General features: G+C 29.7%; 1 protein-coding gene across 1 annotated transcript; it reads left to right on the top strand.

Moving 5' to 3' along the window:
- Positions 1–236: 236 nt before the first annotated feature.
- Positions 237–21,935, top strand: LOC126739434 (uncharacterized). Its single transcript, XM_050445122.1, has 3 exons — positions 237–385; positions 457–562; positions 21,678–21,935. Exons 1-3 carry the CDS (start codon positions 304–306, stop codon positions 21,898–21,900), a joined length of 411 nt encoding a protein of 136 aa, XP_050301079.1. The 5' UTR covers positions 237–303; the 3' UTR covers positions 21,901–21,935.
- The last annotated feature ends 189 nt before the right edge of the window (positions 21,936–22,124 follow it).

The following is a 22,124-nucleotide window of genomic DNA, read 5'->3' as shown; positions in this document are numbered from 1 at the left end:
TTAATCCACTACTGCCTGAATATGCTCGAAATTATATTTTTGCGATAAAGTTAAAAAAATAAATTGCTTTTTTTTGAGTAATAACAAATGGGTTTACAGAATTTATTGTGCCAAATTTTCTATAAACGTGCGAAACACATGAAATTTAAATTTTCTTATCTCAATTAGCTTCTACTTGCAATGTAATAAACTATTATTTTTTACCTATTAAATTTTTTGAAAAAGTTACGTAAGAATGCCTATTTATATAAATAAGTTTTTGGCATATTTCTTGTGGAAAACATAAGATTTACATGAAAAAACATGATTTCATTAACTAAAATTGTTTTTGTCTCAGTTTTGGCATTGTCGGCATTGAGTGTCTCTGCTGCGACATTGAATGGAGGTAAAAAAATAGCACACATATTTTTTTTTGTTTTCGTTATAATTTTTTATTTAATAAAAAAAAATCCCCAGGTCTTCTAGGCGATTTACTTAAAAACTTACTAAAACTTCTCGATGGGGTTTTTAAGGGAGTCGAAGGTCTAACGTCAGATCTTTTGGTTGATCTCTTGGGAGTTAAGTAAGTTGCACAATTATTTTATTTATTAGTATTCATATTTTTTATTCCATATTCATTTTAAAAAAATATTAAAGATTAATTTTAAAATACATCGAAGAAAAAAATTGTTTATATCGTATAGGGAGTTTCAGAATAAGATGCCAATATTTAAAGTGTTTTATCAAAAAAAAAAAATTTTAATTCCTGAAAATTTCAGATAATTTAGCTGTTAAAATTGATGTGACGGCATTGCAATATTTACGCAAAAACAAAAAAATATATTTTTTTAATTTAAATAAAATAATAATAAAAAAAAATTCATATTGTACATTAGGAACATACCACAAAAACAAAGAATTAACATTTTTTTGAATAGAAAATATGAGCATTTGTATTTAAAATTTGATCATATAGTATTTCTCCTTTCTTGTGTTTTTATATTATGTTCTTTAAATCTTTATTTCTTAAATAGAATTTATAAATAATAGTTAAGTCTATTTAATTAAGGATTTTAAAAATTCTGTTAATTAATTAATTTGATCTTAACAATTCGTGTTACACGAAATAATTATAATATTTTTTAAAGAAATTTTTCCACTTTTTTCTTATTTTGACTTTTAATAAGTCATTTGTAAATTTATTCTTGTTTTTACTTTTCTATATTTTGTTTTTTCTATCAAATATGTAAGTATAATAATAAATAAGTATATAAATCATTATTAAAAGAAAAATAAAAACAATTATTCGTAATAGATAGTTTTCGATAGTAAAAACAGTGAAAGTGACAAAAAATTAAACAAAAAATTTAGAAAGGTAAAATAGAGAAAAAGACAAAAAGAAACAGTATAATATATAATTGATTTAATTTATTTTGCAATAAAATAAATTACAGAGAGAAATGTTATATCTAACTAATTTATATGTTGAAATAAAAATTGAAAAAAATCAGCGGTTTATAAAAAATAGAAAATTCAAATATTGAAAAATAGATTTTACTTTAAAATGAAGAAGCAACAAAAATGGTTTTGTTACAATTATAATTTAAAAAAAAAGGCTAAAATTATATAACTGCATATTTTCTGCATTTCTAATTTATTAATTTTAAATAAATATTATTAATTTTTAAATGGGATTTTAAGTCTATTTAGTAGAAAATTTAAATCATCGATTTATTTACTTATTGTTTAGAGAAATATATTATTATTTTCTTACTTTATTTTTAATTAAAGCATTTTTCACAATTGAATAAAAAATAGGAAAAAATTAATAGAGAGAAATATATGAAAAAAGGCCAAAATAAGGTTTCAAACGAAATTAAATAATGATATATTTTATTTATTATAATATATCCTATATATTTATTATAATAAATAATAAGTCAAAAAATTAATAAGAAACTAATAAATATTATAAATTTCAAAATCAGAATTTTCAAAAATCACAGAAAAAATTATCAGAATTTTTTTTATTAACGAATTTATTTTAAAAAATGTGTATTACTCAAACCACAATTTAAATATTTTGAAAAAAATATTACCTTTTTTTCCTATATTCTTAAATTATTTTTACATTTATTCTTCTTAAAATTTTCATTTTTCTAATTAATTTTGTATGTATATTAATTAGTTATAAGTCATTTAAAAAATAAAAATAATTATTACGTTGATAGTAGAAATTGCAATACAAATAATAAAAGAAATTAAAAAAATAAAAGGAGAAATATTATAATATATATATCTTATTTGTTGTTTATTTGTTATTTCAAATAAAAAAATAAATAAAACATTTACGTTATTAAAAATAAAAGAAAATTTAAATTTTAACAGAAAAAGCATATGATTTTATCCCAAAATAAAAAGCTCAAAAGAAAATTCTAAAGAGAGGCACATATATGAAGAAAGTAAACTTATTTTACCAATATATTATAAACAAATTTTTAAATGAAATAAGAAAAAAAAAATCTTGCAGAATATAAGAATATTAACAGAATAACTAACAGTCTAAAACTTGACTTAAATTAAAAGAAGCACAAAATTATTTAATCGCATACTTTATTTACTTTTGTTATTATAATTTCTAAACAAATATATTTATTAGAAAATTTAAATCATCTCTTTATTTATTTATTGTTTAGAGGAAAATTAAAATTTTTTCCTTTAGTTTTTTTTAAGAATAATATAATAATAATAATCTTTATTTAGCATAAAAAAAGCTGCATATAAAATACAATATATTTTTACAAAGTTCAATGAAATTATAATATTTTTGTAAACCCAGTACATTATAACATACTTTCGTAAGCAGGAATAACAAATATCGAATTAATATATACGTGGGTCACTGCAAACCGATTATTTGACAAAACAAGTTATTGTAAACTATAGAAATATAAAATCGCATAGCGGCAATGACGACACCGGTATCTGGGTCAAGTTGTGGCCTAGTTGAATTGGGTTCAATGGGGGTCAACCCGGCGAGAACCCGCGGTGCCCCGGTTTCACCACAGTGTGGTACCAGGAACCACAGCATCCCGGTAATCCATGGATGCCGCTTTATTCCGGTCCGCAAACACCGTCTCGGCCCCGATCTAGGCCTTTCCCCACAATGGCCCATCCAAAAGTTGTTAAAAGCCACATACAAGACCACAAATGCACTTCTACTAACGTATTGTTAAACAGATAAAATTTAAAAAAAATGGAATTAAGAAAAAATTATACATAATAAATAAAATACATAAATAATAATTTAAACTTAAATATGCTCTTTCAGAAGTTTTTTAAATGCAGTTAGACCATCACAATTTTTTATAGTAATTGGCAACATATTATATTCATACAAGCCCTTATATAAAAAAGAATTCAACATTTGACTAGATGCACATCTATCGGTTAAAATAAAATCATTACAATTTATTGTGTTGTACATCACTAAAAAATTTAATATTATTACAAATATACTGTGGTAACATGTTATTTTTAATTTTAAATAATAAAACATATATATTGAACATAATTTTTTGTTTTACAGATAACATATTGCATACATTAAGCATTGTTGAGCTAAGTGTGTATCTATTACAGTTTAAAATGGTTCTCTATTTTGTACAAGTTACAGTTTTTCTATTTTAAAATTTGGTAGATTATACAAAAGTGTTGCGCAAAATTCGAGATGTGGGGCTGCAATGCTATTATATAATAACAACTTTGTACCTAGTGGCAATTAAGATCCTACCCTGGCAATAAAAACAACTTTTTTTGCAAATTTTTTTGTGATATAGTCAGCATGTGCGTAAAAACTTAGATTTGAATCAAATATAACTCCTCAATATTTAATTTGGTTTTCGTGATTTATTCTTGTGTCATTGATCCTAATATTCAAGTTTTCCAAATCAATATTCGACAACTTATTTTTTTTTCCAAACAAACAAAATTTTGATTTCAATGTATTAATACTAACATTCTTATTACTAAGCTACTCAAACAAGCCTTTTAGATCATTATTCACACTCTCTTGCATATGATTTATATCATTCCCTGCCAAATAAATCATTGTATCATCAGCAAATAATTCGATTTTGCATCGATTAACAGATTTGACTATATAATTTATGTAAAGGACCCAAAACAGTACCCTGCGGAACTCCCAACTCAACATTTAATGACTCTGAAATATAGTTTTTAAATTTAACTTTTTGTCGCCTACTGGATAAATATGATTCAAACCAATTTAATACTCTTGGTCTGCCCAATACCAAGAAATTTAAGTTTTTTCGATAAGATCTTTCTATCAACTGTTTCAAATGCCCTTCGGAAATCTAAAAATACTGCCAATACATAATTACCCTTATCAATTTCCTTTAGAAAACTATGACAGATATTAATAATTACAGATTCACAAGAGTGACTTTCACGGAAACCAGACTGATTTATGACCAAAATATTGTTATTATTGCAGTAATTAAGTAATTGTTCTTTTACAACAAGTTCCAACACCTTTTCATATATTTCTACTGTATTTATGAGTCTAAATTCACTATGATATAAAGTAATTATTAATTCCAGAAAAAAAAAGAGTATACGTAAAATTCTCAACGAGTCTTAAAAAAATATAAAATATATAGCAAAAAAAAAAGAAAATTTGAAAAGCAAAACAAATATTATATTGATAATTACAGAAAACAATATTTTTAAAATACATAAATAAAAATTTAAATCTGTTAAACTGGGGATTTAATTTATCCGCTTAAATAATTCATTAGTTTATTATAATTTATAATACACGAAATGTATTTTATTAATTTTTTAAGACATTTTTTCGTCTTTATCTGATTTTTACTTTTATTAATTTGATTTAAGATTTATTTTACTTTTCAATTTTTCAAATTTGTAAGTTATAAAAAAAATTCAATAAGAACGCATTGCGTTAAAAAAAATAAAAAAAATTGATAAATCGATAATATAACCATTGATCAAAAATTTAAAAATATCTTAAACAGAAATTAAAAATTAAAGAAATAAAAAAAAATTAAAATGTTATTGTTGTTTATTGTATACAGTTTTGTCGGGGTAAGCACTTAGAATATTAATTATAAATTGTGTGCTGGTCTATGTGCAAATTGTTTTTTAGCCAAAATGAATAGTTATTTAAGAGACGATATAAACACTTTTTAATTTTCCTTACCAACATTAGAAGTTTATCAAAAAAATTTAACAATCTCTTAAGTAGTCTAGGTAGACATTTTACCTGTGATAATTTTAACTGAAACCTTTGTTTCGAGCGATAAATCACTACCTAATGTTTTATGGTTCAGTTAAAACTAATCAAAATTTATCTCGCAAAATTCCTGAGACCCGTCGATTTTTGTTTATTTTTTTTCACATTTCAAGATAGTTTTTGTATTTTTTCACCTACAGGGGGGTCCAAATTAACCCCAACTTTTTTTTTTCAAATGAAAAGCCACTTTTTTTAAACTCTTATTAAAAAGAGCCCTTTTTCTTGATTAAATTGTTCTATTTACTTTTGTGATTATCTAGAGGAGAAATACGAAAAAAAAATAAAAACCATTAAATTATTAAAAGTTGCGTTTAATGTATAAGATGCTCAAAATGATGAGCACCATTTACTTGTTGGCAAAGCCCAAGACGATAATAAAATTCGTTTCTGACATTTTCTAACACTTCTGGAGATATTTGTCGGATTTCTTGCCTAATAAATTCTTTGAGTTCGTCTAAGTTTCCTGGTTTGCTCATATAAATTTGACTTTTCAAATGTCCCCACAGAAAAAAATCAAGTGGGGTGAGATCGGGAGAACGTGCCGGCCACTCGATTGCACCCCTTCTACCAATCCATCTGTTTGGAAAATTGTCATCTAAATACTGGCGTACATTACGGGCATAATGTGGGGGAGCACCATCTTATTGCATCCAGATTCTTTCATCATACAAATCTGGATCGAACTGACTCGGATATAAGGTACGTAAGACTGGAACTAGTTTATGTTCAAGAAATTCTAGATATCTTTCCCCAGTTAAAGTATCATTGAAAAATATGGGCCCTATAACTTGCCTGCCAATTATGCCAGCCCAAACATTAGATTTCTGGGGATATTGTGTATTAGTTTCCCTTACCCAGTGTGGGTTCTCGTCAGACCAGTAGCGACAGTTCTGCTTATTAACATGGCCATTTAGAGTGAATGTAGCCGCATCAGAAAAAAGGATCCACTCCAAAGATATGCGATTTTCGTCGAACACTGCGATCTGGATCGTCTTCCAATAACTCTTGAACGGGTTGCATTTTATAAGGTCGTTTGTTTGCACTTTTTAAAATTTTTAGAACAGATTTATGATGAATAGAGTTTTCGCTGCAGTTACCGGATTTTCTTCCATCGCCAACAATACATTTAATTGGGTGTTTTCATCGATTTTAGAAGAGCTTTGTCTTGAAACATCCCTCACGTGCCCAACTTCTCGAAATCTGCTTTCGATTTTACTAACCGTACCTTGGTTAATAGGTGGCAAATCTGGATATTTCTGCCTGAATAAGTGGACAACCTCTAGCTGAGTACGACTTCTGTCCCCATAACCAATCATCATTAAGATTTCAATCTTGTGGGATTCGGATAAATAAGGCATTTTTTCAATATAAGTTAACTTATTTAACAACTGGTTGAAATTCACTTTAACAGTGACACTACAACAATGTCAGGAAATGTCTCGATACCAATAAAATAAACAAAAATCGACGGGTCTCAGGAATTTTGCGAGATAAAATTTGATTAGTTTTAACTGAATTTATTCCAGTTAAAGTCACCACACTGTATAGTGAGGGGAGTTTGAATAACAATGATAGAACAGTGGTTTATATAGACCAAACTTTGAAACAGAATTTTCATATATATCCTCTTAATCAGATTAAAGTCACTTAACATAAAAAGTAAATAACACTAAGATCGACATTATTTTAACTTATAGACCTCCATCCACTTGTGTATATGCATTTAATACAAATTTTGAAATTTTTTCTTAAAAGCATCCCTAATGTATAAAGAAATTTGATTACTATGTTTGGCTAGGCGATATTAATATTGACTTAAGTAATGATTACATCGAAGAATATACAAATATACTTAGCTAATATGGATTTATATCAGCAATTTATAAAATAACGCGTCCAGATAGTGGTACATGCCTAATACTCCTGTCATTAACAATACTGCCTAACTTTTGATAAAATGTATTGAAATAAAAAAAAGGTTAACATTTGTTTGTTGCAGGAACGATACAATTTTATTTATGCTGAAGATAATTTGGATCTCGCAACAGATAATTTTATTCACTGTTTGAAGAGTTATATTGACCTACTTGAATCTGGCACTTCAATAAAGAGCTACAAAATAAATCAAGTCAGTAAAAGTCCTTGGATAACTCCCGCCTTACTAAAATCGATGGAAAATAAATATACTCTATATAAAAAAATTACGAAACACTCACAAAACCTAGAGTCTCAAGAATAATTTAAAAAGTACCGAAATTTATACAGTGACCGCCTAAAGTTATGCATAATTTCGATAAAAATTAGACACATGATTTTTTGAGAAAACTGAGGTTCTGAGAATCCGTCGATTTTCATTTTAAGTTGCGCACTATTTCACATAAATTTTTGTATACAGGGCGGAATAAAAAAAAAGATATGACGTCATAGGTCATTTTTTTTAATGGAATGCTATATTTTTTATTGCATTTATGAAATATAGGCGAAATTCCAAGCAAGTTTTGTATAACACACCTTATCTCAAAAGTCAATTGTTTCAGAAATATTTACATTTAAATAATAAGAAAACAAATAAGTACGTCTATTTACAAATTAAGGTAAAATCGAGGATAAAAATATTGTTATAAACACTGCCAATTGTTTCTATTTCCATGGTTGCACACATACACAAGAATCTCCATTTTGAAATGTCACTGTCAGTTCGAAAATTATTAATTATTAGAATAAATTATGGCTAATTTAACGGAAACCCAACGAATTGAAATTTTGATGATGCTAGGGTACGGAGATCGAGTGCGCACGCAAAAAGAAGTAAGTTAACTGTTTAATGCCAAATACCCAAATCATCCTATTTCTCAGTCAACATTTCGTAGAATAGAGCACAAATTCATAACTTCAGGTCATTTTAGGGATTTGCCAAGATCAGGTCGTCCAAAAATTTCTGAAGAAACAAAATTAAACGTTCTGCTCTCGGTCGAAGAAAATCCAAACAATGCAACTTTACAAATTTCAGTTGATAATAATACAACTGGAATGTCAGTTAGCATCTTAAAAGCAAATGAATACCACCCTTATAAAGTTAGACTAATACACAATTAAATAAGGACGATCCTGATGGAAGAAACCAATTTTGCGAGCAAATGATGAACATTTGCAATAATAACCGTCAGTTTGTGTTACGAGTTTTGTTTTCGGATGAAGCAGCTTTTTGTTTAAACGGTGTCGTAAATCGGCAAAATTGTCGGTACTGGTCAGTGTCAAATCCACACTGGGCAACTGAGGCTCATACACAGTACCGTAAATCTATTAATGTTTGGGCTGGTATCGTAGAAAATAAAGTAATAGGGCCATACTTTTTCGAAGAAAAGTTAACAGGACAACGCTATTTGAATTTTCTTCAAGAAGATCTTATCCGTGCTTTGGCTGCCCTATACCCAGACGAACAAGACCCTGCTGTCCCGACAGATAATTTGTGGTTTCAGTAAGACGGCGCACCGCCACATTTCTTTCGAGATGTCCGTAATGATTTAGATACAGTGTTTCCAGGAAGCTGGATAGGACGAAGAGGGCAATAGCAGTGGCGAAGCGTGAACTTTTCTTTCGGGTGGACAAACAATAAAAATTGTTAATTAGAAAAAAATGTGTATTCAATATTATTCACTTTAATGAAATAGAGAATGAAAGCGCATCAAATATTAACTCAAAGAGAAAAATATGTAGTGATATAAAAAAGAAAAAAATTATTACTACTAGCATAAAAAGATAGATAGATAAAAATAAATACTACTTACAAAAAAAACACAACTAAAATACAATTGCCAATATCAAACAGTCGTTCATAAATAACCCCTAAAATACCCACTAAAAAAATCTTTTCTATACACCCAAAAATAAAAATACTAATTATTAAATTACAATAGCACACGCCCGCACCAAATGCCAAATGCAGATTCATCAAAAAACAAAACTGAAGATGTATTGCGGGCGACCAGATCAAGCGTGTCATAATAAAATAGCTGGTCGACTTCGATATTTATTCATTTCATTAAATAAATAAATATTTTAGGCATTTTTTTAAGAATTTATACATTTGATTCGTAAAATTTGCCTACATGCGCCCATGTACTATTTTGTTAAACGCCTAAAGTCACAGCCACTCAAGCGTGAAAAGTTGCACAGGTCCGGTCTTAAAATTTATTTGTATTTAAAACTTTATTATTCGGGATTTTTGGGTTTAGTTTTATTAAGTTAGAAATTCAGGATAGTTAATAGCAAGATAATATTTAATTTAAATATGAGATTTAAATACGTTAAATGAGTTTAACCAAAAATTTTAATTTCATAAGTTTAGTTTTTAGCGCCATCAGTCCCTTATAACAAGTCAAGTCTCTTTGCTTTGCAATATGTCAAGTTGGAATAATGTATTGACTACTGACTACTGTTAACCCACTGCATAGCTTTCATCAAATAGTATTAAACAATTTTAACACTGCTTTTCCTGTTGTCAATATTAAGAAACGAAATAGAAAACCTTGGTATACTAAGGGTTTACGAGAATCTGGGAAATATGCTATGAACAATGCAACATTTTTAAATTATTATAACAGATACCGTAGTATAAAAGATTTACAGAAACTAAGAATGGCTAAGTGGACCTACTTTCAAAGGAGGATAAATAATTCCTCCAACAGAGCAAAAGAGTCTTGGAAGATTTTAAATGAGCTTAGGGGCAAAAATAATATCTTGGTTATTCCAAGTACCTTAGATTCCAATGTCTTCAATTCCTTCTACTGTGATATTGCTAGTAACCTTGCAGCAATCTCTCACAAAAAATAGATCCCAGGAGCTATCTCAGCAATGTGGTAGGAGCCGAATCTTTCTTTTTTGCCCCCACAAGTGTAGAAGAGCTTAAACAGTTAATGGTTAATATTAAAAATAAGAGTTCATCAGGTTGGGATGGGCTTTCTCTTAAAATATTTTCTGTTTTACCTCTTATTGCTTTGCAAGTCTTGGCCGAGTCAATTAACTTTTCATTTATGTCTGGAGTTTTCCCAGAGTGCTTAAAAAGAGCAATGATTGTTCCTCTTTACAAGGGTGGCGATCGCGACTGTCCTTCTAACTTTAGACCTATAGCGTTATTGCCTACTTTAGCCAAGATAGTGGAACCGCTCGTTAAGGTCAGGATGGTTTCATTTTTAAATAGGTTTGGCCTATTGAGTCTTCAGCAGTTTGGCTTTCGTGAGTCTGTGAGCACAAATGATGCTATGTTTAGCTTTCTAGAGCACCTGTACAACCGACTGAATGTTGGTGAAGTTGCAGCAGCGGTATTCTGTGAGTTGTCCAAGGCATTTGACTGCGTGAGTCACAGAGTGCTGCTGATGAAACTGGATCTCTATGGTTTCAGAGGAACTGCACTTCAGTGGTTCCGTTTCTACTTATCAAATCGTGTCCAGGCTGTCAAATTTAATGGTGGTATCTCTAAGGAACTTAATATAAATGTGGGTATTCCGCAAGGATCAGTACTTGGTCCTTTATTTTTTCTCATTTATGTGAACGATCTGCCACAACTGCAGGTAACTGGCAAATTTACATTATTTGCCCATTATACCACCATCCTCTGGCACGACTCTGATGTTTCTCAAATGGAGGCCAATATACGTGCAGATTTGTTAAAAATAAAAGACTGGTGTGATGCAAATTTTTTGACATTTAATGTTTCCAAAACAAATATCCTTAATTTTAAATGTAATACAAATGATATATGTTTAAATAATGAAGCCATCACCATGCCACCGTTCAGTAAGTTTTTGGGTCTTTCCATAGACAAGTTCCTTAAATTTGAAGACCATATTTTTAATGTATGTAGAAAAGTCTCATCAGGCTGCTACGCCCTAAGGGTTATTGCCACCAGTCTTAATTTCTCCATCGCCAGATCTGCATACTTCGCGATTATCGAGTGGCACCTTCGATATGGAATTTGCTTTTGAAGTTCATGTTCAAATTCACTTTTTAGTTCAGTGTTTGTACTCCAGAAAAGGACCATTGGATATCTATGTGGGGCCAAGCCTCGTGACTCATGTCGCCCGCTTTTTGTAAGTCATAATATTTTAACCCTGTGTTGTATTTTTATTTTGGAAACAGCTTGCTTAGTTTTTAGAAAATATAAACAGGAACTCCACTTAGAAAGCCACTATAATACGCGACAAAATTATTTGTTAAGGCTACCCATTCCTCATTTTGAACTTGTCCGTAGTTCTATCATATATGGAGGTAGAAAGGCTGTTATAGCTCGTTAAGGCTGCGTACTATAGTTTAGGTGAATTTTTTAATGATTAACATTTAAGTATTTTTCAAAGTTTTATATAATTTTATTTTATTTTAAATTAGTTTCTCGTTTTTATTTCTTTAATGTACAGACTATTGGCTTTGTCTTCAACTTCTATGTTTATATTGACAATAAAGCATTTTTGAGTTTAATGAGAGAATAGGTGATAAATTACTTAGGCCCATTTATTCTGTGTATTAAGGCATTAAATAGTTACTTTTTGACACAAAAGTGTAAAATGTTTTGGTTTGTCTTCAAATTTTATATATTTCCTATTTTTGGGAATTGAGATTTATTTTTACATGGTGGTGATTATTAATGGGGATTGTGGCTGCTATATTCAATGTCCTTTATTATAGTTTTTTTTTAATTAATACATATTATGATATATTATTATAATAATATACTCATGAAAACCCCCATCTCTATATTTAGTACCAATTTCTTTTGATAAAAAGTAATTATGTAGTCAGAAAATTGGAAGTATATTTTTTAAAATAAACTTTTACATTAAAAATCATCTAGCTGTCTATACTTTATGCGTTTAAAAGACACAAGTTTTACTTATAAAAAAACACACTTTACATCCTGAATGTAATATTTATTAATTTGTTTGCCTCGTATTTAGTTATTATGCATATTAGGAGAGATTATATAAAAATTAACAAAAATAAATGCTTATACTAGAAACTAAAAATCTTATACAAAACACTACATTTTAAGTATACTGGATCCTAAAACTACAGTGAGGATACTAAATACTTTTATAAATTTACCCACTCTTTTGAATCTGGCCCAAAAAGTTATACAATTTTTTAAATTCTGTTTTTTTGCCATTGTTCTTTAGCAGTTTCTTCCATTAAGGAAGGAAACAGTTTCTCTGTTGCCGCCATGGATTCCAACTTCATCCCGCACATCAGCATATGGATACTAAAGCATTACATTATATATACTTTATTGTGTCGCTGAAGGACAAACAGGGGTAGTAAGCTGAAAAAAACAAAACTTTAAACTTGTTTAATTAATAAAAATAGGATTTTCTTACTATGGCAAAAAAGGGACTTTTTTCCCAGAGAATGGAAATCATACATCAATCATAAATGTATCATATCATGTTTTGGCTAAATAATATATGGATCTTTCTTCCTCCCAAATTTATTTAATTTTCCTCAAATATTTTATACACCACCTGACAATTCCATTACAGCAGCTCTTTTGTTAACCATCTTAAGCTTAAATCCAAGTTTTATCAGGTATATCCGCAAGGTTGAGACTGAGAAATGTTTGTCCCTTGCCGATAAGATGTCTATGGTCAGAACCTCATTGTTTTTGTATTTAGAATACACACCTTTCCTTAGCAATTTGGCAATATACGTGTCAAGTCCCTTTGATTGTCCTGCATCTTTCCTTTTTATTCTATCTTTAATCCTTTTTTTACAGGCATATTGTACTATAGGGAACCCCTGTTAAAAACGCTGTTTTTTGCAAAGCACTACAATCATTTGTGAACTGAGGATCATTCCTTAGATTGTTATAGATATTTAGATAAATTTGTTTGGCGTCTGTACTTAAACAATTACGTTTTGCTTGATTTCCTCTGTAGCTTCTACTTCCCTTGCTTCTTTTTGCTTCCTCAATACTAGAAAAAGAACTATCAGAACTATGTAAGTCTAAATCACTGTCCAGATCACTCTTATTGTTTTTATCACAAATGTTATTGTCTTGTACACCCACGATCTCCATAAGCCCGCACAAACACTTTCCGCTTCATTTGCCAAATTTTCCCAGGGTCGAAATATTTTAAGGTCTTTAGGTATAATACCAAAACAAATCCACAAACACAAATAAAAAAACACACTTCCTAACAGTAAAAACTGCAAAAAATTTAGGCGAATACAGGCCAAATTCTAAATTCTTTACTTTCATAAACGTGTAAAAAGCATAACCGGCAAAACACATCAAATAATAACCTCACATGGCTCCCCTCTCCCCTCCCAACTATTAAAGGTGATAGACCCATCCAACAACTATTTTAAAGGCGATAGACCCATCCTTAAAGATCTCTTTAAAAACACGTCGAAAGTAATACAAAAACAGCCCAAAAATTTATTTGGTTACGGCCCCGTAATTCTCTAAATCAGTGGGATAGAGAGAGATACACAATCACTTGCACAGCCTAAAGTAGGAATCGCCAGAACGCAGGTGTTTTATCTTTGTTTAATAGACTGGCTAAAAAGAGGTGACAAGTCTGTGAGTGCTGGAAGTGTTTAAAATATTTTATAAGATGCTTGGATTTTAGTCCGCGGTCAATTTTTTGATATTATTTTCTTGTGATATTATTTTCTTTCTAAAAATTGACATTTTCGAAAGAAAAATAAAAAATAGTATAAAACATGGGGTTTTACGTATATTTAAAATGATTTCATAGATAGGCAATATAAAATTTTGCCATTTAAACATATATATCATGCAACAATAAATATGACATAGGCGCATGGACTAGTTAGTGCGGCATCTGCGACACATCAAAGATTCTAATAGATCTTTGAACTGGACTTTATATGGTTCGATTAGATGCTCGAAATTTCGGAAGACAAATATCAATGTGTCTTCCTGGGGCTCGTATACATTAAATTGGGTGTCAGCCCTGCATTTTTATTTTAATTGGTGCGTCAGGCGGGGCGCGCTTTAGATATTATAGATAGATAGATATTATAGCCGTTTAGATACTATTATAATAATAGTATGGAGAGCGACTACATTCTGTGTTATTTTTTTTTTAATTTGAATTTAACAATTACATGAAATAATTACGTAATAAATTAATGAGAAGTAACTGGATAATTTTGGGTAGACAGTGTCTACCTTGTCTACTCGTACGCTTCGCCACTGGGCAATCTAAATCTCTTGATTTAAAATCTCTGCGACTATTTTCTATAGGGGTACCTGAAAAGTAAAGGGTATATTGAGAAGCCAAACAACGTAGAAAATTTGAAAAATAGAATTAGATATGAAATTAGACGTATATCACCCGAAATAATTAATAGTGTTTTACATGAGTTTGTAAACCATCTTGCTTTCTGCCAAAAAGTAAATGGGGATCAGTTTGAACACTTGATACATTAATAAGAGTTTTCACAGTTTATAACATTTTATCCTTCATTTTATCTTAATTTGTAAATAGACGTACTTACTTGCTTTCTTGTTGGTTAAATGTAAATATTTCTATATACCGTTGAGTTTTGAGTTAAGGTGTATTATACGAAACTTGCTTGGAATTTCACCTATATTTCAAAAATGCAATAAAAAATTCCATTTAAAAAAATTACCTATGACGTCATATCGTTTTTTTGTTCCACCCTGTATACAAACATTCATGTGAAATAATGCGCAACTTAAAATAAAAATCGACGGGTCCGAGCGTTTTCTCAAAAAATCATGTCTCTAATTTTTATCGAATTTATGCGGAACTTTAGGCGGTCACTGTAAAACATTTTATTAGAACCCCTAAATTATTATAAATCTCGAATAGACAAAAATTTAAATAATCCAAATAAGCTATGGAAAAATGTTAAACGTGTTCTTAATAAAGATAAAGTTTGGAGAGAAATATCAAAAATTGAGATCAAGAATTTTACTGTCTATAATCCAAAAGAAATTTCTTCTCACTTTAACAACCATTTTGGTACCATTGGTCATAATATGACCAAACAAATGAAGATTGAAAAAAAGTATCAATCTCCTCGCCTAAAGATTCATAAGAACTTGTTTTGGTTCCTACCGATGTTATTGAAATATTAGAAGTAATATCGACTATAAGAAGGGTAAGGCTTCAGGGATCGACGGCATAAAGAGTGATATAATCAAGGACAATTCTAAAGCTCTAACAGGCCCTTAGCATTTTTGATAAATAGAAGTTTTGAGTTAGAATATTTTCCAAGAGCATTAAAGAAAGCTGTTATAAAGGCTCTTTATAAGAAGGGCTCACAGGATAACCTTAATAGTTATAGGCCCATATCATTATTAGGCTGTATCAGTGAATTTTTTTGAAAAATAATCGAGATACGCTTGATAAAGTCAGAAAAGCAGTTCGGCTTTAGGCAGGACATGTCAACAGAAGATGCCTTGATAAAATTAGCTACAAAAGTATTATTTGACTATTGATAAATGAAAAAAAATCTTGTGTGTATTTTTAGATCTAGCCAAGGCTATTAACAGCATTGACAGAATTCTTATGGATGTTTTGGAGAACCTTGGGATCAGAGGACTTACGTTTAATTTCTTTAAAGGTTATCTGCTGGAAAGAACTCAATGTATATCCATTAACAATAATGATAGTGAAGAGATCCTAATTGACATAGGCATCCCTCAGGGTACTGTTTTGGGCCTCATTTTTTTTACCTTGTATACTTATAAATAATTTATTCAGGCGAATTTTTGTTTTGCTGATGACACATGCATAATTTATGTGGGAGATACCTGGGACGATCTCTCGGGTATGGCGGAGTTAGATTTTGCAAACGTATTTCGTTGGTTTAACAACCAAGTATTAATAATAAATTTTGATAAAACATATTTTCTGCCATTCGGATGTTATGAATCCTGAATTGCCACATTTTAAAAACCTTAGTATTCGGATAAAAAATGTAGATTTTAAGATAAAAAGAGCGGACAAAATCAAATATTTAGGTATATTTTTAACGCAAATTTCAAATGGCATAATCACATTCAACGTAACTAATAAAATAAGATGTTTTGTTATTAAATTTAAAGAACTGAAAAAGTCAACCACATTTGAACTATGGTATTTTAGTTTGGGGTCGAGCACTAAAGATCAACTTACACCCATTGGAAATTGTTCAAACATGGATTTTAAAAATTGTTTTAGGTAGAAACAAATAATACTGTTCAGATAAATTATATAGAAAAAGCGGAATTTTGGATCCAAGACAACTCTTTTTTCAAAGCATTGTGATAAGGTAATATAAAATGAAAGATACTCTTTCAAATAAAGATTACAAATAGGGGAAGTCTTTATCTCCAAGAAAAATGCATGTAGGTCACTTAGGTAAATGTATTATGATACAGAACATTACAAAAAACATATACATCCACCAAATAAAACAAAAATTACCCGTTATCGGGAATAAACAAAACAATTGAATTTTGTTGTCTAATTTCAGATGTTATCCATTCTTTATTTAGATATTTTTGTTTAATCATAAGTTATTGCTTAGGGCACATATTATTCAAAATGTTAGTAATATTATTATAAATATACCTCCTATTACATCTACATCTGCACTATCATTATTCCACTGAGCATTTAAAAGATAACTGTGTAGTTGGTCAGTATTATTGTATTGATTTATACCTCTACGGTAAACAATGAAATCTTTATTATTATCTATCTTTTTTGTTCGAAATTGTTATTAGCAACGCAAGATAGAAATTATAATCAGTTTCCACATTTTCAAACAATAAGCATGACAGATATGAAAGACATCTTAAGGAATATAAAAAACGTGGGAGATGGGAAAAATGGCATCTCGAAAAAAGTATTGTGTAATTCTCGTTATGCTATTGAAAACAGGATGTAAGATATTATAAGCACATCACTCACAAATAATAAATTCACAGAGGCTTGGAAGGAGTCGACTGTGATACCTATCCAAAAAATACCAAAAAACGTACTTGGCAAATGAATTTAGACCTATCAATATTATCAAAGCTTATGAAAAAGTGTTAGAACAAAAACTAAGTACAAAATCACTGTGATAATAATGATATATTAGGAAAAATCAAATCCGGTTTTCGAAAAAATCATTTGTGTGAAACTGTATCATTAAAATCTGTGATATTTTTTTGACAGAAATCGATAAGGGTAACTTTGTGTTAGCGGTTTTTTTTAGATTTAAAACGAGCCTTTAAAACTGTTGATAAAGGCATATTATTAATAAAAACTTGAAGTGGCATCACAATATAGGCAGCACAAAGTAAAATTTACCAATTCTTTATCAGGCAAATTTGGGGCCATATTTTAGGCTACAAGGCACTAGTAGGTCTAGGTCCTCTTTTATTCGTATTATATATAAATGATAAAACTAATGCTGTAAATGAGTGTGAAATAGAATTATTGTGATACCATGATTTATTTGACTGAAAAAGTTGTGGATGGGATGTAAGAAAACATTAATAAAAATTTAAATAACTTTAATAAAGCCTTTGCATTAATACAGCAAAATCAAAATTCTGCTTATTTGGAAAAAAGCATAGGTTAGCCAATATTAACTTTAAGCACCAAAACCAAATTAAATATTTAGGAATTTTGTTGGTTTGCAATTTAAAATTTTATGAAAATGTCGATTATATCACACAAAACGAACATCGTTTCCAGGTTTAAAAATGTTTTCATTGTAATAATATTTTACACATTTTTTCTTCCTGGAGAGAAATACTCATGTCTATGGTATTAAACTCGAAACCTAAAAATGTGCAAATACTTGTAGGCGTTAAAATACTCTTTTTTATAATTAACAATGAATCCGAGATATTCTAATAACTCAACAGTTTCTAACCGATTATATAAACATTGGTTATAAGAATCGCCTAGTAGTAAAAAATCGTCTAAATAAACAACTAAAACGTGACCTTTTTCTCTCAAGAAAGAAACAACTGGCCTAAGCAGTTTTGTAAATACCATAGAGGCATAGTTTAAACCGAAACAAAGACAAATTATATTCATATAGTGTGTTTTTAGAATAAAATCTCAGATACTTGCGATATCTCTTGTGCACTGGAATCATAAAATATGCATCTTTTAAGTCTAATTTACTTATAAAAGAGCCCGGTTTTATCAGGGCCGAGGCTATTTTATAACCTTCTAATTTAAAATGGCTTGTGCTGACATATTCATTTAGTTTTTTAAGATTTAATATTAGGCGGTTTCAACCATTTGGCTTAGGAAGAACAAATACATCTGAGATAAGTTGATTTTTACATGATACAACTTCAGAAATTGCACCCACGCTAAGTAATTGTGGGATACTATTCTCAATCACTTTTTGTTCTTGACCATCTTTGTTTTCTTATATATAAATTCTACAATGGTTTAATTATAAAAGGAATTTTAAACCTTTGCAACCATGCTAAAATTCGTTTATCATTAGTGTAAGTCTGCCAACGGTCAACAAAAAATAGTAGGCGGCCGCCATAACGACTCACCTCTAGTAACGACGAACTCTCTTGATCTCCTTCTCGTGGTTCCTCGACTCCCTGGCCAAGAATTGATTCCGGTTCCACGCTCTCTCTTGACGTGGACGGTTTAGGGGAGCTTCTCGAATATAGCATCTGCCTTGGACCCCCTGTTGTCTCTGAGGCAGGCTCTTGAAGTTTAAATGTTTCGGCAATGATTGAGTCCTTGGTGTATTTGATACTTTTTTAGTCGATTGGCTTTTGGGAATCTTAAGCTGACTTGAGAAAGCTTGTAATTCTTTCGCAGCTTTAAGCCTCCCTTCAAGGTCTTTGCCAAAAAGCCAGTTATCTATGGGTGAGTCTGAAAAATGGGAAAACATTTTTCCCATTTTTGTTTAGGTCAAAAGTTACAAGTTCTCTCCTTGATATAGATTCAGAAAGTATAATATCAATTATAAGACGCCCTGCATCATTTAAGATTTCAATATAATATTTAACCTGCTGTTCCTCTTCTTCCTCCCCTCCTTTCTTTCCTTACATTTTTGTCATAACCTGACCAAGTGCGGACAAACTGGTAGCCAGACGTGATTGTATTGTTGCCAGTTTATTATCCCTGCGCTCCACCGATTCATGAATGACTTGTTTTATCATAATATTTAATTGTGGCGGGCCTAAACAGGTACCATTTTCTGGAAGGGGATACTTCTCCCTTACTTTTTTAAGAACAGTCTCTTCAAGCCCATTTGCAGAAATATGTAACCATCTCATTACAATCTCTGGCTGAATGGGTTAACCATAAGAACTTTCATTATTCAAATCGTTTCCCAAAATAGCTAATAAACCTTCATCTAAAGGCTTTGAAGTTTCAGCATCCTGTTGGCTTGATACCGTTGGATCCTCTTTATCATTGTTAAGGGTCAACCCTGTTATAGAACTTATCTTGGTAAATTACCTATTATTATGTAGGCGTTTAATATTTATTTATTAATTTTATGCGAAATGTATAAAGCAAGAAAGATACTTTTAAGCACTCAATAATGGTAACCACCAATGTACCTTTATGAGAATTTAAACCATTTTTAGGTAAAGAAATTGTTAAAGCATATTCACTAACAATATACTTTAATACATCAAATGACAATCGGATATAATTGACCAATTTTATATTCTACACCAAGATAAAGTAACCACTACCGTACTCTACAGACATGTTGAACTAGAGTAACCACCACCGTATCCCACTAACATGTCTATATTGTCTTTATGTCGGTTGAATAATTTAGAAACTAATTTCCCGTAACCAAGTATTGTTTAAATTTTATTTACCTATATCCTCTACATTTTCCTCGTTCCTACTTTCTATCTCACTTCGTGAACTAACCGAATAATTATCTACCTCACTATTGTCACTATCCTCACTTGAACTTGTTAGTACCCATGATACCCTCTTTTTAGGGGTATTCTTATTTTCTAAAACTCTTAATATTTTATCCATGCGTTTAGGTAAAGATACAATTTTCCCGCCCCTTTCTTCCGAGCGGGAACGAGATCGACATCTCTTACGCGTTTTGTTTGTAATTTTTTATTTTTCAACAAGTGAATCGTATCGCACACAAATAAAGACTGAATCTAGCGGATGGCTCATGGGATGCGGGATGAGGAATGCTGATGCTGGAATTTTTGCTTTAAATATGTGTGGTCGTAAGCATGTAGATAAGGGTACTACACTGAACTTATTTATGGAGACAAGACCAAATATAATGTATAATCTACCTAATTTTAAGATCGAAATTAAGAAGAAATTATTACAATTAGTTCAAAATTGAGCAATGCGAGCTATTTTAAAATGTATGCGAGCTATTTTGTCTGTTAAGAAAAAGATTTTATTTAGTGCCTATGTGTTTTAATTTAAGATTAAGAAAAAAATGTTACCATCCTATATTTGTGATAGAACCCAATATTTTAAAAATATTCAGTTATTAAACTAGAAATCAAAATGATTTTATTCTACTAGAAAGGTGCTATTCTACCCGAATAATGAATTCTGTACTTTATAAAGGGCTAAGCGAATTTAATAAGTTACCAAATAGTATTAAGAAATAAGAGAGACTTCAAAAGGTTGCTAAAAGAATATATCTAGCTCAAGTATAAGTTTAATGTTATATTTTACTCTTCTGTTGTTCGTTTTTTACTCTTTTTCTAATTTTACTTTTTATATTTATAAGTTTTATCAGCATGTTTTTAAAGAATTGTAACTTATTTTCTTGTATTTGAATGTAGCAGTTTGCTAAATAAATAAAAGAGCTAAGCAAATTCTGCTTCATTAAAAATAAAAAATATTTAATTTTGTAACAGAAAAATTTGGCCAGAAAGTAAAAAAAAAACGAAAAAACATAGCCGTTTATTTCATGTACCTTTATTATATTAATTTTTAAATAAATATTATTAATCTTAAAATGCTATACTTAAGTCTATTTAATGAAAAAAATAATTTATTCGTGTATGTGTGTATATTTATTGTTTAGAAGATTAATTTATGTTTAGAGATATTTTTTACTAAAGGATTTGTTACAAGAAAAAAAACAACATGATATTGCTAGCGAGTCTTTAAATAAAAATATAAAATTTATTACAAAATAAAAATACTCAAAATTGTAGAAACACCTGATGAAAAATACAAAAAAAAAGATAATCCTATACAGAGGAAAATATGTGAACAAATGCCAGCATCCAAATTTAAAAAATATAAATTGACAAAAGTTGATAATATTACATTAATATATTAATACAAAAACAATTTAATCAACAATTTTCCTCACTAAATTACTAATCTAACCTCTATTTCAGCCCTCTGACAGACGCCCTTCGATCCCTAATCGACGATCTGGTCAATGCGTTATCAAAAGGTCTAAAACCAACGGTAGCACTGGTCGAAGGTCTTTTAAAGGCCTTAGGATTGACCACCATCCTCAATTTACCTCCCAATAAACTGATGAAGTTAGCTGAACACGTGAACTTAACCCAATGGATGGAGGTTGAGTATGAAATTAAGCAGATTCACGAATCATAAATCTGTTAAATTTAAATAAAATTTTAATGAGTGTATGTCGATATTTTATTTCATGTTTCTCTTTCTTGCATTTTCATTTAAATTTAGTAAATATAGTTTTTTGTAAAACTTTATAGGTCAAACATTTTCCACAAAATCATCCATGAAAATAGTAAATTTTATTAAAATTTTTATAACTATATTGTCAATATTATCTTCTTATTGTAAAGTTGAGAAATGATGTA

The sequence above is a fragment of the Anthonomus grandis genome, chromosome 8 (assembly GCF_022605725.1).
Source record: "Anthonomus grandis grandis chromosome 8, icAntGran1.3, whole genome shotgun sequence".
Taxonomy (NCBI): Eukaryota; Metazoa; Arthropoda; class Insecta; order Coleoptera; family Curculionidae; genus Anthonomus; species Anthonomus grandis.
The sequence above is the reverse complement of the archived record's forward strand: the minus strand, read 5'-3'. Positions and strand labels throughout refer to the sequence as shown.